The sequence below is a fragment of the Oryctolagus cuniculus genome, chromosome 12 (genome assembly GCF_051225735.1).
Source record: "Oryctolagus cuniculus isolate XC-2025 breed Fujian yellow rabbit chromosome 12, ASM5122573v1, whole genome shotgun sequence".
In the NCBI taxonomy this organism is placed as follows: Eukaryota; Metazoa; Chordata; class Mammalia; order Lagomorpha; family Leporidae; genus Oryctolagus; species Oryctolagus cuniculus.
The window spans coordinates 57,373,464-57,390,738 of NC_142878.1; the positions used below are offsets into that span (position 1 = coordinate 57,373,464).

The following is a 17,275-nucleotide window of genomic DNA, read 5'->3' on the forward strand; positions in this document are numbered from 1 at the left end:
TTTCATAAAAATATGTGGAGTGAATATAGACTGTGTAATTTCACATTTGTGTGTATATAAGGCAAAAAGAAAGGACTTCCTTGTGGTTGACTGTCCATTTAAATTTAACTCATTAATGCAGTTATTACTTATGTCTATTGTGCCATTCACTAATGGTATGGCAGTTTTATCATTTTTAAGCAAGAATCTAAAGAGCATCTGTGATATAGTGAAAACTAGATTAGGCTCAAGGGACAAGTTCCATCTTTTTTGCCCAAAATTAACTGTGTAACCTTGGGTAAATCATTCACATTCTATGTGCTCTGCAGCTGCTTCCAAACAGCCATCTTTTTTTCTGATTATATTAAATGAGGCTAATTTTTTGGAAAACAGTTTAAAACATGGGAAAAAAATTTAACCAGAAAGAAATATCAGCCATAATATTTTAGTATATTACCGCTGATTTTTATAGATAGAATAATTTTATAGTTATATACCATTGCTCTGGTAAACATTCTAAAATCATCTTAGTCATACCGTATCTACTGCTTTATATTCTTTTTTATCACTTATAATTATGTCATAGCACTTTCCCCATGATACTCTTTTCAAGTGTGGTTCGGGGTATGTGGATCTAGTGAGAGTGCCTCAAATGTTGGGGAGTTCATTGTAGGATATACATGTTACTAAAGGAAAAATAGAATGCTCAGTTGTGTTTACAAGTCTCAGGCACCCAAAAGAGGTTGGACAAGCAAAGGTCACTGGGAAACAAATAATTGGGGTAGTGGTAGTAGCTTATTTGCTGAATGATGTGCCAGGTGCAGTGCCCAAGCACTTTACAAATACCTTTCAATCATTACAACTTTCTAATTTAGGTCATATTGTTACTTCCATTTATAGATTAGAAAACTGAGTCTTAGCCAAATTAAACAATTTACCAAAAGTCAGCAGTTATGAGGCAATTGAAGCTTCAGCTCTACAATTTTATATATATATATGTGTGTGTGTGTGTGTGTATATATATATATATATACACATTATATTCCACATAATATAGAATCTACCTTATATATGAGTTGAAAAGATTAAATGATCAGTATGAACCCTTTAGCATAGTACCCGCCACACTGAGTACTCAGTGAATGTTCATCATCATTGCCACCACCACCAATCTGATCTTTCCTCTCAGTTATCTTACCCTGCTTGAAAAGCAACTACTCAGCCAGTGGATTGACTGTTCTTGGGTTGCCTGTGGTACAGGAAGGAGATGCAGTCCAGTAGGCCATTCTATTATTGGAAAACATGATTTCTATTTATTTAGGCTCCTGTTGTTTAACTTAGCTTTATTTTAAACTATAATGTGAGAGGCTTACATTAGGTAATTTCTTAGGTTTCTTAATAGCTCTGATGTTCTTAAATGTATGGCTTCATTCTATCCGGTGTGAGGGTGGATAGGTTAAGGTATGGAGAAGCAAATGATAGCTCTAAATCATCAGAGACAATTACGGTAAAAATCTAGAGAATTTTTTTCAATTTGTTATGAGGTACTTTCTTTAGATTTGTTGAATATCAATAAAAATGAGATAAAAACAAAAAAAAGAGTCTTGCTTTTAAAGAGTGCTACTTTAAGTTAGAAAGAAAAATGAGTATACAGCTGGTTTCTGCTTTACACATGAACCTGCTAAAAATTCTAACTACCCACTGCTTTTGTAGGCATTCTCGCTAATTAACAGAGCAACAGGTTACTGATTTTTTTTTTTTTTTTGGACAGACAGAGTGGACAGTGAGAGAGAGAGAAAGGTCTTCCTTTTTGCCGTTGGTTCACCCTCCAATGGCTGCCACGGCCGGCACATCACACTGATCAGAAGCCAGGAGCCAGGTGCTTTTTCCAGGTCTCCCATGGGGTGCAGGGCCCAAGCACTTGGGCATCCTCCACTGCACTCCCTGGCCACAGCAGAGAGCTGGCCTGGAAGAGGGGCAACTGGGACAGAATCCAGCGCCCCGACCAGGACTAGAACCTGGTGTGCCGGTGTCGCAAGGCGGAGGATTAGTCTATTGAGCCACGGCGCCGGCCAGGTTACTGATTTATTAACACTAGATTTATGGTCTCAAATGCTAAGCATTTAAATATAACATTGAAAAGAAAAAACTCACAGCCTATGACATGCTGAAATTATACATTATGCTAGTGCTAACACCAAGATAGGACAGAATTGTTTGGGAAAGGAGATCTTCTAATATTAATATATTTGCAATTTATCAATAAATAGTGCTTTAAAATTTGACTCTAAACCCCATTATTTTTGAAATTTTACCAAGGTTCTTGATAAAAAAAAAAAAAAAAGGAATAGTTCTCTTTTAAAACTATAGCTTCTTGCCGGCGCCGCGGCTCACTAGGCTAATCCTCCGCCTTGCGGCGCCGGCACACCGGGTTCTAGTCCCAGTCGGGGCGCCGGATTCTGTCCCGGTTGCCCCTCTTCCAGGCCAGCTCTCTGCTGTTGCCAGGGAGTACAGTGGAGGATGGCCCAAGTGCTTGGGCCCTGCACCCCATGGGAGACCAGGATAACCTGGCTCCTGCCATCGGATCAGTGCAGTGCGCCGGCCGCAGCGCGCGGGCAGCGGCGGCCATTGGAGGGTGAACCAACGGCAAAGGAAGACCTTTCTCTCTGTCTCTCTCTCTCACTGTCCACTCTGCCTTTTAAAAAAAAAAAAAAGAAAGAAAAGAAAAGAAAAAAAAGAAAACTATAGCTTCTTTGCAAAATGCCTAATACTTGTTAAATGATAACTGCTCCCTGACTAGTGAGGCTACAGAGTTCAGTATCCCTGAATGACATCCCAAAAAAGGTCCATAGGAGAAGCTCTGAGTCTTCCCCTTAAGACAACTAGAAGACAAGTTAGGCATTGCAAGAAGGCAGGATTAATAGATAATTATTCTCTAAGTGAAAATCATATCTTATAAATATGCTTTCTTTGGAACTATCTGTGAAAATAACTTAAGAAAAAAACATTTTTATAAAAGACATGCCACTTCTATTACTGTTGATACATTAAAGTTATACATAGGCCTAGAAGATGGCATAACATGCAGAATTTCAGACCCTGTTTGAGAATGCAACCACCTGACTCCCATTAATGTTAATAAGCCTCTCACCACATCATTCTAAAATTTTACCCCCATGGTCTGCTTTAAAGCATCAAGAATCAGGAAATTTAGAGTGAAAGCTGAAATTCCATCTTGAAACTTTCCCTCTGATGTATTTACTTCTGTGGAAAATGTGGAGTACAGTGCAGCTCCAAGTCATCATCGAGTGTGTGAGGATTCTGGAAAAGAACAGTGCCCCAAAGGAGACGGCAAAGGGCATTGAAAATAGATTATGAGTGAGAAGACCTGGATTCCACCACTCTTAGTGTAACTCAGGAAAGTCACCTCCTCAACTTCAGAATCCATTTTCTCTCCAGTAGCATTAAATAGTCTGCCTAGGTTGTAGCTAGATTAATGAGGTTATATGGTCTTAGCTTTCTGAAGGAACCACATCTGTAGCAACTTGAAGCCAAGAAATTACTATGTACAGAGAGTTGTACAACACTGAGGAACATCAGTGGACTACACATAAACAAAGGGGAAAGGGTAAAAGTATATTAGCTGCTGGGCTGGCGCTGTGGCCTAGTGAGTAAAGCCACCACCTGCAGTGCCGGCATCCTGTATATCCGCTGGTTCGAGTCCCAGCTGCTCCACTTCCAATCCACCTCTCTGCTATGGCCTGGGAAAGCAGTGGAAGATGGCCCAAGTCCTTGGGCCCCTGCACCCACTTGGGAGACCCGGAAGAAGCTGCTGGCTCCTGGCTTCCAATATGTGCAGCTCTGCCATGGTGGCCATCTGGGGAGTGAACCAGTGGATGGAAGATCTTTCTCTCTCTCTCTCTCTCTCTCTCTCTCTCTCTCTCTCTCTCTCTCTTTCTCTCTCTCTCTCTCTCTCTCTGCCTCTGCCTCTCTGTAACTCTTCCTTTCAAATAAATAAATCTTTTTAAATGGAGTGTATTAGCTGCTAATTAAATGGTTTTCTTTAAGAATGACCAGGATTCCTCAAAGTCTGAAGGCTGAGTGTTGTTGGTATGGTGAATGGTTTAAAAACTTAATTAGGGAGACACAAGGGAGAACAGTCTTATCTGACTTGCAGTTATATTTCCAAAAATATTAAAAAGTCTGGCACCTTTCCAGGGGATTGACTTTTCCATGTAGATGGACCTCATTTAGACCCCAACTGTACTCAAGTGTGATTACCGCCCAGAACTGTGACTTGATAAAACATACACTTTTGCAATGGTTTTACCATAGAGCACAGACCAGATGTGCAACCAAATGAACACAGAATATATCATGACTCCTTAAACTGTATTGATCCACCTATACAAATAGTCATCAAAAATTCTAAAAAATAATATTCTCCTTGTATGTAACCATAGAGACTTTTCACAGTACTTTCTAACTCAAATTGTTATAAAATATTTTGTGCACTATTTGAATGTTATCATACATATATTTGGAAGTGTGAAAATGTAAATTAAGATCCCAAGTCATCTGTAAGTTTGATTCTACTAGGACTGACCTGTTCAACCATTGGTGTGGGAAATAAGCACTACTACGCCAAGCACACCCTTACATGTACGGAGTTAGCATCTCCTTGAGCACGTAGAATGGTGCACGTGATGTGCAGATGGGGAAACCGAGAGAACAGCTGCCCAGATCATTTTCTGTGTTCTGCATTAAATGAAGAACCCTGGTTGAGAGTAGCCCCAGGAGACCAAGTTAGGCAGTTGCCAGTATTTTGCTTTTCTTTGATGCCATGCAATTATTCAAATTCACTCATGAAGAGCAAATGAAAGTGCAGATAAAAATGATGAAAAAGAGCTCTGGGAAGTCTGACTGAAATAAGTGGTCCCAGGAGAGTTAACACTGAAAAACCTTTACAGTCTTTTTATCTGGTCTTCTATGATTTTGTGACTCTAAAGATCTCTTCAGAGTTTTCTGATACGATGTCTTTCACTTGGTACTTACAGCAAACACTTAATTGTCTCCTTTAGACTTAGGTGGGTGACCTGGAAATCACACTACACTCATATATCAGAAACCTTCAGATGTCATTCATTACCCAACTTCACACCGATTTATACCAAAAATCCCACAAACAGCCCCTTAAGCTCTTCAGTGTTGCCATGCAGCTAGACACTCAAAAATGCCAACTCTGAGACAGGTTGCAAAAGTTCATTCTTCCAGTTTAACCACAACCAGGAAAACTGATAAAACAAGACTAGATAGGATATTGTCCTCCATAGGCAAGCATACCAAAAGGAAAAAAAAAATCTAAGGGTAAAAGCTCCATATAACTCAAGGGTTACATATATCTGTGCTATTCCCCCTCTCAAATAAATGTTAAAAAGCTATTCCTCTTCCCATTGTCACCTCTGCTAGCAAAAGAAAGCACTTCTCTCCTGGGAAGTGCATGACGGGGCGATTTTCTATGAAATGAAAAATGACCGCTGTGTTCACATCAAATGGATACCACATGAAGTAGAGTAGGGGCCCTTTGTTCCCTCATTAGCATCACCCAGCTCCTCTATTTGTAGAGCTGTAATAAAAACAGCTTCTTTACTGTGGGTCCTGTTGGTTTACACCAACCATGTCGGGTCCATAAACCACGGTATATTAAAGTGTAATAGCCTGTGTAAAGAATACTAGGAAGATATTCCAACCACCGTTCCTGCCCCTCATTTCACCGTTTACTACCTTCCAGATGGGTATCCATAAATATGACTTAATTATGTTGGCATTAAAAACCCCACTTTCTCTGAAGAGTAACTTCTTTCTTCAGCCACTCTCACTGTGTGAGTGGCACTCTCAATAATAAAGTTCTGGGTATTTTGAAACATTTAAATGTTGAATATTGTTAGTCTGAACATTTTCTGGAAGTGTCATTTTACTTATAAAACTCCTCCCCTTTTCCAAGTATGTTTAAAAAGTCAGTGTGAGACAGATGAAATTTGAGGGTTAATGTTCATTGTACCTATGAAATATTTCCATCCAAAACAGGCCATAAGGGGATGGACAAAGTATTCTCTCGCCTTTCAGGGCTGCTCTCCTCCTACAGTGTTGTCGTAATGGAAACTGGAATGTTAAAAACTGCCAGGCTAAGCAGTGGGCTCTGATCCCAACATGAAGACATACGTTCTGGTCCCTCTGTTATATGTTCACCCATCTATCAAATACTGAAGGAGGTGCCTCTTATGTGTTAGTTCAAAGAAAGTCTACGGAACTCATTTTGGTCGTAGCCCTCAAGAAGTACAGTCTAGTGAAAAAACAGTGACCTCAGGACACTGTTCTTTGTCCTGGGACAGGGAATTAGGGGGATGCAGTGCTGTTGAAGTGCCACAGAAATATGTCTCATTCTTTGGGGGAACTTTTAAGCATGATTTTTGAAGAAAGAGAAGATATTTACAATAGGGGTGGAGAGTATAGAGGAAGGGAGAAGGCCAGGGAAGAGAACACATTCAGAGCAGAAAAAACATGCCCCAAAATAAAGGCATGAGAGGGCAGATTGAGTCCAGAGAATAGCAAGAACTGACACATGACAGGAGCACTGGGCAAATAACGGCAGTGGTAGGAGCCAGGTTGCAAAGGAATTGCTAGGCAATGCAGGTGTGCTTCATCCTGTGAGGAGGGAGAGCAACAAAATCATGCAGCCAGGATGTCATAATTCATTTTGTTCCTTACGGTGACGGTTTTGGAGGCAATACAGAGAGGTGAATTCCCTACAACACAGGAACCTGTCACAGGTGTAGCATCTCGAGGTTAAAGGAGGAATCTTTACTCACAGGAAACTTATCTTGTAAAATCAGACCCCTGTATCATTATCTTTGTTTAGATATCAAGAAAGTGATCCAGCTGATCAGGTCAAAGATTAAAGACAATATTGGTTATTAAGTGCGAAAAAAAATAGTGTTAGGTGAGAATCATCCTAAGTACCTCTCCTTTCAACCTACCCATTCCTACTTGACTCTCAAATTTTTTGAAATTATAAATCAGTTTTTCTTTCTGTCCTGAGGATTAAATAAAACCAGTGAGCTGAAACAGCAAATAATGTGACTTTAGATTAGAATACAAGAACATCCTTTTAAAGAAAAGCCTTACAGGCCTTGGGAAGGACATTGGCTTTGTATATGAAATGGGAAAATACATTTTGAGCAGAGGACAAATGATCTGCATTGAAAATGATCACTGGCCGGCGCCGCGGCTCACTAGGCTAATCCTCCACCTAGTGGCGCCGGCACACCGGGTTCTAGTCCCGGTCGGGGCGCCGGATTCTGTCCCGGTTGCCCCTCTTCCAGGCCAGCTCTCTGCTGTGGCCAGGGAGTGCAGTGGAGGATGGCCCAGTGCTTGGGCCCTGCACCCCATGGGAGACCAGGAGAAGCACCTGGCTCCTGGTTCCTGCCATCGGATCAGCGCGGTGCACCGGCCGCAGCACGCCGGCCGCGGCAGCCATTGGAGGGTGAACCAACAGCAAAGGAAGACCTTTGTCTCTGTCTCTCTCTCTCACTGTCCACTCTGCCTGTCAAAAAATAAAAAAAAAATAAAATAAATAAAAAAAAATGATCACAAGCAAAATTTGTGTCTACTGAGAGCCATCATGGACATTCTAAATAAAAAAGATTTTGCCTGAAATTCCATACTGACCATCTCAGACTACTAGCATTTCCTTCTAACCATTAATCATAATTGGCTTCCATTCTTAAGTGCCCATGCTATGCTAGTCACCAGGTTAATCTCGCATCTCATAGTCACAGCCACCTTATAAGGTAGGTCTTATTTTCATTTAATGCATGAGGCCCAGTGGAGCAAAGTGAGTTCCCCAACGTCACCCATGCGATAAGTGGCAGAGCACACATTCAACCTTGGTCTACCTTACGCAAAGCCCAAGCTCTTTACACTGAGCTATACTGCATTTAACTTTGTGCCAACTCACTGATAGTTTGAACCCCAGGCAGCTTCAACATGGCATTGAACCATCAAAGGTCTGACGTCAAAGATTCTCTTCAACCAAATACTTTTATGTGCCTGCTCAGCCATGTGGGAGGTAGATATCATTTCCTCCACTTAGAGAGGAAAAAACTGCAAAATGATGCACAGGACTTGGCTATGATATGAAGTAACAGAGTTGAGATTAAAACTTGGCATTTAACTCTCTTCATTCTGATTTGCATTCCTTGGGCCCACAACCATTCAACAGAAAGAGCTATTTCTGCTTCATTAGGTTGGCCACAGTACTTAAGAATTTCAGAATTGTTATTATGGGGTGATTTTGTGATAACTAAGGAGACAATGGCCATCAAATGAACCAGGAAGCAAAATTCCAAGGCATTAAAGACTTAGACAAGCCAAGTGGTTTTTACTCAGTTCAGGCTATATTAAATAAAATGCCTATGAATATCTCTTAAACAAAAAGCACCTTCTAAAGAAGCCATTGCTTTCTCTCTGTGACATAGAAATAAAAGATTTTCCTCCTTGAAGAAAATTAAGAAAAGAACATAGTACTACCAACAACAGAAAACATATTGTAGGTGAAAGGTAGATAAACTTACCTCTCAACTTTCCCCAAGCACTTTTACTAAAATTTTACTTAAGGTATACAAATTTCATATGCATGCATTCAGGAACATAGTGATATTTTTCACCCTACCCTCCCTCACGCCTTGTGTTTCTACCCTTATTCCTCCCCTCTCTTCTATTCCCATTCTTAATTTTTACAAAGATCTATTTTCAGTTAACTTTATACTCTTTAAGATTAACCCTACACTAGGTAAAACATTCAACAAATAGTATGAAGAAAAAAACATTGTTCTGCAACAGTCGAGACAAGAGCTATTCAAAATCATCACATCTCAAAATGTCAATTTCACTTTTTTAGATTACCTCTAAGGTACTCTATTAGTTAGTACAAATTGCGGAAAACACATGGTGTTTGTCTTTTGGGGATAGTTTTTTTCATTAAGTATAATGGTTTCCAGTTGCATCCCTTATTTTTTTTTTACCACTGTGTAGTATTCCATAGTTTCTTCATCTAGTCCAGTTGCTGGACATCTGGGTTGATTCCCTATCTTAGCTATTGTGGATTAAGCTGCACTAAACATGGGGGTATAGATGACTCATTCATATGCAGTTTCATTTCAATTGGGTAAATTCCTAGAGTGAGATGACCAGATCATATGGTAGGTCTATATACAGAATTCTGAGGTATCTCCATACTGCCTTTCACAGTGGCTACCCCAGTTTACATTCTACCTTTTTCCCCACATCTTCACCAGCATTTGTTGTTTGTTGATTTCTGTCTGAGAGCCAGTCTAACTGGGGTGATGTGAAACTTCTTTTTGGTTCCCCAAGCACTTTTACAGATGCACCATCATCAGAGTGTGCATATAGCCTTGATAACAAGTTTGGAGGACAGAACTGATGTGAAGAAAATCTGTTTTAGTCCTCTGACCTGTTTTCTGCATCGCTCTTATCTTGAAAACTTGAAACAATCATCAATGCTGCTACTATTTCCCTGATTTTTAACAGAATGAGATTTAGCTTGTTTCAGACAATGAGACAGTTATTTGTGAATGAGAGATGGAAGAAAAGAGCAAGGGGAGGGAATGTCTGTTATTTTCCTGTCTCCCCTGGTGACATGTCATTATCTGACAACCCCTTCCAAATTTATTCTGAGAGCTCACCTACCCCGGTGCACTCACTATACACTTTTTGAAATTGAACAAAGAAGCACACGAATACATATATTATCCTTGTAGCTTTGTAGAATAGAATATTAAGGAAATCTCATACATAGATTCAGGGCTACTACTAGTTAAACTTTTAGGGTCAGAACAGTTTCCATCCAAGACGTGCCATCTTTAATTTCAATGTTATCTCTCCTTTTTTGTGCATGGTGCCAATATGGCATGCTGTATGGCATGGTCTGGCTGCCCAGGCATGCCTAATTCCCTGAGCCACACAGAATCTTCTTTTTTTTTTATTTTTTGACAGGCAGAGTTTTTAGACAGTGAGAGAGAGAGAGACAGAGAGAAAGGTCTTCCTTCCATTGGTTCACTCCCCAAATGGCCGCTATGGCTGGCGTGCTACAGCCAGCACGCTGCACTGATCCAAAGCCAGGAGCCAGGTGCCTCTTCCTGGTCTCCCATGTGGGTGCAGGGCCCAAGCACTTGGGCTATCCTCCACTGCCCTCCCAGGCCACAACAGAGAGCTGAACTGGAAGAGGAGCAACCGGGACAGATTCTGGCGCCCTGGCCAGGACTAGAACCCGGTGTGCCTGCACCACAGGTGGAAGATTAGCCAAGTGAGCCACAGCACCGGCCAGCCAGCTTTCTACCAAGGCAAATCCTGTGAGGCAGTGATGGTGGGTGGCTCCAGCAGTTGGGTTCTTCCAACTCAATGGGAGACCTGGATTGTTCCAAACCCTGGCTTCGGCCCTGGCCCAATCCCAGCTGTCTTTAGGGGAAAATCTCTTTCTAGCTCCTGTCAAAAAAGTAGATCTTGTAACTAGGCCAAGTACCTGTCCTTTCTTAAATGAGGCATAGCTTTCCCATTTCCGTACTATTCCCTATCACTTACTCACTCACTCTAAGACTGTCACCAGTATCAAGAAACCAATAATAGAATCTTGGAATTCTGTTTTTTGTTTTTTGGTTTTTTTTTTTTTTTTTTTTTAATCTCTGATCCACAATCAACTTACTTGTTGATGGTATTGGAATTTGAGTTTGTGGCTCCAAACACTTTCTTCCCAGGCAGTTCATTTGTTTTTTCTTAGATGGGGCATTTTGAAGATTTGAAATGTATAATGACATGGTTGGAAGTTTCACACATTATGGCAGGAGAAATATTTTAGAGTGGCGGAGAGTCCAAGTCATGCCATGAGTGTTGATCCCTTTTCCATTTGTTCATGGTCCCTTTACTTACCAAAATGGAAATTTCTGGGTTCTTCTCATTTTGCTAAAGGTTCTTTTCCCTAAGCACTCATAGATTCTGCAGTATGCATTGTCCCTTAATAGTATCTCCTTTTGTATCTGGGTGATTTTCCAACTCACCACATTCGTAAATCTGTGGCAAAATCTTATCTAACATTTGTATACTGTATTTCTTTTCAATACTTTCACCCATGGTGACGGCTTGGCCACAGTCTACTTAGCACAGCTTGGAAGTGGCCAGTTAGAAACCCTCTGGTGATGGAAATAGCAAACACACTCCTGGAAGATCACGCAAGCCTCAAAGGAATTTTCCCTCCTGTTTAGCCATGCACATAGTCTAAAATCACTGATTAAGAACAAATCACTCGTTTGTTTCACATTTTGGTAGCCTAGGAGAGACACAAGAAACTTCTTTGTATCTGATTGGCTAAGTAACAGACTATTTCACAGAATTTATTGCTATGAGTATTGGATTCAGGGTTGGGGAGAGAACCACACAGCAAAAACAGGCATCACTATGATTTAATTTCACCTAAATTGGTGTATTTATGAAAGCCAAATCATTTTCATATAGAACAAAATAATTTTTCTTCACTTAAATTTACTGCATTTAAACATCATAGTGTATCCTCAGCCTCATCGTCTTCTGTAGCTTTTGTTTGTATTCTAAATATAAATTTAGACATTTAGGAAAGGCAATCTGTCTCTTCTTAAGCAAGCTTTATCCAATACAATTTGAGTGTCCTTTATCCAAAATGCTTGAACCAGATGTATTTCAGATTTCAAAGTTCTTCAGATTTTGCAATATGTGAATAGGCTTTACAGGTTGGGCATTAGGTATGCTCAACTTATACATACATTTTTATTCTGAAATAACTGATTTAACACATAGATTTTTTTTCCACATTTAAGATTATAACAGAAAGCAAGTCAGATATTGCTCTTCTAGCACTTACATTCAGTTGTGCAATAAACAATGAGTAGAGGAATATGTGGCAGATAGTTAGAGGCTATGGGGAAGAAAGGTAAGACAAGAGGGGCAGGGGTGGATGGTGAGTGATAAAGGATGATCATTTATTTAGTGAGGCCAGAGAAGGTGGTGGTTGAGTTGAGACCTGAGAATGGTGAGGGAACCAATGGTTCAGAGACTGTGGACAGGGAGGGAAGAACTGCAGGTGCAGAGATCATCAGGTGCATGGGCTTGCTGTGCTCAAGCTGCAGCAAGCCTACTAGCGAGGCAGGAAAGAACAAGCAGGTGGAAGTGGAGGTTACATCACCGAGGAGCCACGGACTAGCCTTACAGGGTCTTCTGGGAAAATGAAGACTTGAGTTATTCTCCCAAGATTGATGGCAAGCTTTTGGAAAGATGTGAGCAAGAAGGCAACTTGTTAAAGCTTAGATTTTAAAATCGATGAAGATGAAGATGAAGATGAAGATGATGATGATGATGGAGTACTGATAATGCCTGCCTGTGAAATATTGAACACCTATCATGTACTAAGCACTCTACATGTGGTACCTCATTCAGTCTTTATGACAGCTTCCTGGCTGTAGTCACTGTGACTCTTCACATAGGACAGACGAGACAATAACTATATGGTCATGAATATCTAAGCCACAGTCACACAGGAAGTGAATGGCAGAGGCAAACTTAACAAAATGGTCAGGCCGGCGCTGGGGTGTAGTGAGTAAAGCTGCTGCCTGCAGTACTGGCATCCCATATGGGCTCCTGTTCCAGTCCCAGCTAATCCACTTCCAATCCAGCTCTCTGCTGTGGCCTGGGAAAGCAGTAGAAGATGCCCAAGACCTTGGATTGCTGCACCTGCATGGGAAGACCTGAAAGAAGCTCCTGGCTCCTGGCTTCGGATCACCACAGCTCTGGCTGTTGCGGCCAATTAGAGAGCGAACCAGCAGATGGAAGACCTCTCTGTATATATATATATACCTCTTCTCTCTGTGTGTAACTCTGACTTTCAAATAAATAAATAAATCTTTTTAAAAAGTGGAGATGTTTTCATGTCTTTTAATGACTTCCATGTGGTATCACAACAAAGACCGTGAATATGAGTTTTTGGTTCATTTACTTTTCTGTGATTGTAACCTTAAATGAAAGGAATATTAAAGCTTATGTAGATTATGTTACAATTTGCCTATTTTCCTAAACATTTTAAAACTATAAGAATGGTATTATTATCCATAGCACTATGATCTGTTAGAGAAGACTATGAAAAAGAACTATTCAAGGGGTTGGTGCTGTAGTGTAGCAGGTAAAACTGCCGCCTGCAGTGCAGGCATCCCATTTGGGTGCCAGTTTGAGTCCTGGCTGCTCCTCTTCTGATCCAGCTCTCTGCTATGGCCTGGGAAAGCAGTAGAGGATGGCCTAAGTCCTTGGGCCCCTGCACCCACATGGGAGACACAGAAGAATCTCCTGGTACCTGGCTTCAGATTGGTACAGCTCCAGCCATTGTGGCCATCTGGGGAGTAAACCAGCAGATGGAAGACCTCTCTCTCTCTCTATCTCTTCCTCTGCCTCTCTGTATCTCCGCCTTTCAAATAAATAAATAAATCTTTGAAAAAAAAAACTCAAAACTGAAGCCAATTATTAAATAATTTCTACAGAGCATTGTTCTTTATCTGTAGATTCAGAATTATATCTTAGTATCATTGATTTCCTTAGTTATTGTGTGTGGTTTTTTTTAAGTTTAAACATTTTTTTAAAGATTTATTTATTTTAAAGGCAGAGTTACAGAGAGGCAGAGGCAGAGAGAGAGAGAGAGAGGGAGGTCTTCCATCCACTGGTTCACTCCCCAGATGGCCACAACAACTAGAGCTGTGCTGCACCCTCCAGGTGCAGGGGCCCAAGGACTTGAGCCATCTTCTACTGCTTTTCCAGGCCATAGCAGAGAGCTTGATTGGAAGTGGAGTAGCCAGGACTCGGACTGGTGCCCATATGGGATGCCAGCACTGCAGGCAGCAGCTTTACCCACTACATCACAGTGCTGGCCCCAAATTTAAAAATTTTTCAGATTTACTTGAAAGACAGAAAGAAAGAGACAATGATCTTCTATCTGCTGGTTTATTCCCCAGATGCCCAAAACATAAGCCAGGCCAAAGCCGAGAGTCCAGAGTCTGGGTCTCCCATGTGTGTGGCACGAACTCAAATACTTGAACCCATTACTATGGTGCACATTAGTAGGAAACTGGAATTGGGAATGGAGCCAGGCCTTGAATCCTGGTACTCTGATATGGGATAAGGGCATCCTAAGTGGTATCTTAACTTCTATGCCAAATATCTGCCCCACCATGTATGTTTTTTCATTGAATGTAAAAACATTATTCTGAGAAAGGATTCCATAGGTTTCCCCAGACTGCCAACAGGACTGGAGCGTGGAGGAAGTATGTGTAGTAATTCTCATGAATTCATTTGTATCCAGGCAAAACTGCAGCAAGTGATACTGGATTGTGTGTGTGTGTGTGTGTGTGTGTAGAAGTTGAGGGAAGCACAGGACCAGGTTCACAAAGAGACCAGCTATCTCTAGGGTTACTTCATGTGTGCATCTGCTCAGGATTTTTCCAATATATATCTTTGTCCAGGTACAGTTATTAGTATCTCCCCTTTGTCCTCAAACGTGTCCCAAAGGAAATAGTCAGTTCTTTTTTCACTTTTAGCCATAGCTGTTTTCAGGCAAGCAGTGTGGTAGCTGTATCAAATCGAATGCTCTCTCCAGGACATGTGGCTGCAACTCCTAAATTCAGGCTTACTTTGATAATGAGTGAGTCAAAGCTGTAAGATTTTCCAAAAGGTGTGATGGATGAAAATCATGTTAGTCATAATTATTTCTCTTTTACAGCTAAAAAGGAGCATAAAATGGAAGAAACTCACTTGGAGAATGCACAGAAAAGGTAAGTAGCTCTGCTCTGACCCCAGTTCTTTCTTTGATTAGCTATTCTTTATCCTTTATTATTATGTGAATTACGCACATTCACATTGCTGTGCAACCATGCATTTCCAGAACTTTTTCTTCTTCCCCAACTGAATTTCTGTACCTGTTAAACTCGAACTCTATTTCCCTTCCCCTCAGCCATTGGCAGCTGCTATCCTGCTTTCTTTCTCTGGACTTTTGCCACACTAGGTACTTCATGTAAGTAGAGTTGTGCAGCATTGGTCTTTCTGTGACTGGCTTGTTTCACTTTCCTACTGTGCTGCTAGCCATTATTTTGGCTTTGTTAAGACTGTACATCCATGATACATCCATGACAAGCAAGACGCGGTCAGGAGCTAGAATGTAGGTTTTGTAATGGACTTGGGGATGGTTTTCCTCAGGAGGCAAGGAATCACCCAGAACTAGATCACCTGCCTTACATACCTGTCATGACACTATTCTATGCATTTGCCTCTACTCTTGAACTAAAGTTAGGTATATTTTAATCTTTCTTAGCATTACAATGAACTAACTCTAACCATTGTTGCAAATACCTAAGAGACTTATGTCTTTTCTCAGAACCTAGAGGATATTGTAGTCAAGGGACAGGTGGGAAGAAGGCACTGGCCTCTATATAAGGAAAGTCCCCAACCTCCCAGAAGTTGAGAGAGACCTTGGAGATCCTCCGTCTAATCTCTCATCCACTTCAGTCCTCTTCCTTGCTCTTCTTCTCTCGATAGATGTCAGAGCAGAACCTCGTGCTCCACTCAGTGGAACCTAAAAATTGATGGTTCTGATCTCTTAGGAGTTTTAGTCAACTTGACTCTCCCTGTTTCAAGCATGATTGGGAGTACGCCGAGGCATTCTCATATTCAGGGCAGACTTAGTTTGTATTCATTTGTATTCAAACATTTTCCTGGTACCAATTCTAAAAGTACTAGAAGATTAAATGAGAAGTAGGTAGAGGCAGAAACCAGCAGCTAAAGAGAAATGAGCTCTATCAGTGGTTGAGAAGAGTTTTCCAGCTTAGGATTGAAGTACAAATGAACAGACTAGAAATGAGCCATTTTTCTCCAATCTAGCTTCAATTTCCAAGAGTTCAGAAAGCCCATAGACAGTGCTGTCTGCCCTGCTTTGACAGGTACCAACATCTTGGTCTGCTTCCCAGTGTAATTGCCAATAAAATTAAAATGCTGATGAAAGCAAGGGGAAGGCAAATCTCGTAGTTTTCTATGTGCAGACATGTTCTTGAACCATGGATATTATCGTGTCATAAAAAAAATCGCTGAAAAGTAAGACAATTACCTGGTTATGCTTTTAGATTTTTGTGCCCCACTGTTGGCCTTAGGTTTCCCCTTCCTCAGTGCATAAACTAGTGAAACTAGTGAGTTACATTACAGAAATACTCAGCATGTATAGAAGAGACCATCAACAAGGACACACTGGGATCAGGCCAAACCGAAATTCAGCTTCCAAGGTGGATGTCGGATTTCTAATCCTTTTTCAAGACCCTGAGTTTCGGAAAAGGGGGCCCACCTTAGAGGGGCTGAAGCTGCTGCTGTGCATTAGCTATGCTGAGAGGAGTCATAAATTCTGGTTGTCAGCGTTTTCCGTGGCTTTGTGGTGAAGGTAGTCTAGCTTTCATGTCATACATGAAATATGTTTGATCCCATCTTTAATGTAGAAACCACAGTTGTTTGGTTACACTCTTTAAGGAGGTTGTGGTCAGTGTTGCAATATTCGTGTGAGATTTAGTAAATTCCTATGTTTTATTCTCAAGAGAAACAATTTACTCTGAGGCTAGGGAATATTTGCTTTTCCTAAGCAGTTTCTGAAAGCACGCATGTAAAACAATAAGTGGATATGTGTTCCACTTCAGCATCTCAGCACTACGAAAGTAAAACAGTTCACTTTGCTATGGGCTCTTTGATATCATCATCATCTGTACTTTTAAAAATGTTGGGCCTAATTAAAAAGATACAAATCAGACAAGGAATTATGGCAGAGAGAAAAAGAATGAAGTAAAAAGTTATAGAAAACAAAGCATGATCAGAAATCGATGTTTTTAAGTTGAAAGCTCTTTAAGAGCGATCTGCTGATGAACAGAAAATTTGAAAAGCATGATGGACCCTGTGTTTCTTCCTGTCTGATGGAGAAAATTCTCCTAGTCACTGAGTGTCAGCAGTTTTCCTGCCCCAGTCTCAGAAGCTTTTCAACAATCAGTCTTCTGTGAATCAAACCTGAATTTGAAATGCGGAGGGTTTTGTCTGGGAAGGACAGTAGTCTAGACCTTATCAGATAGTCGTAGGTTCACAGTCTCGCTTTTGGCTTTTTCCTAAACAAAGGGCTAACATGGAAATC

General features: G+C 40.9%; 1 protein-coding gene across 7 annotated transcripts in view; it reads left to right on the top strand.

Annotated features, from left to right (window-relative positions):
• Positions 1-17,275, top strand: part of FMN1 (formin 1) — a 481,759-nt gene that overhangs the window by 408,533 nt on the left and 55,951 nt on the right. For all 7 annotated transcript variants that reach the window (XM_089309385.1, XM_051822097.3, XM_070053344.2 and 4 more), the window contains one exon: positions 14,843-14,894. In XM_089309385.1, the coding sequence (XP_089165511.1) occupies positions 14,843-14,894 (52 nt within the window). The remainder of the gene's footprint in view (positions 1-14,842; positions 14,895-17,275) is intronic.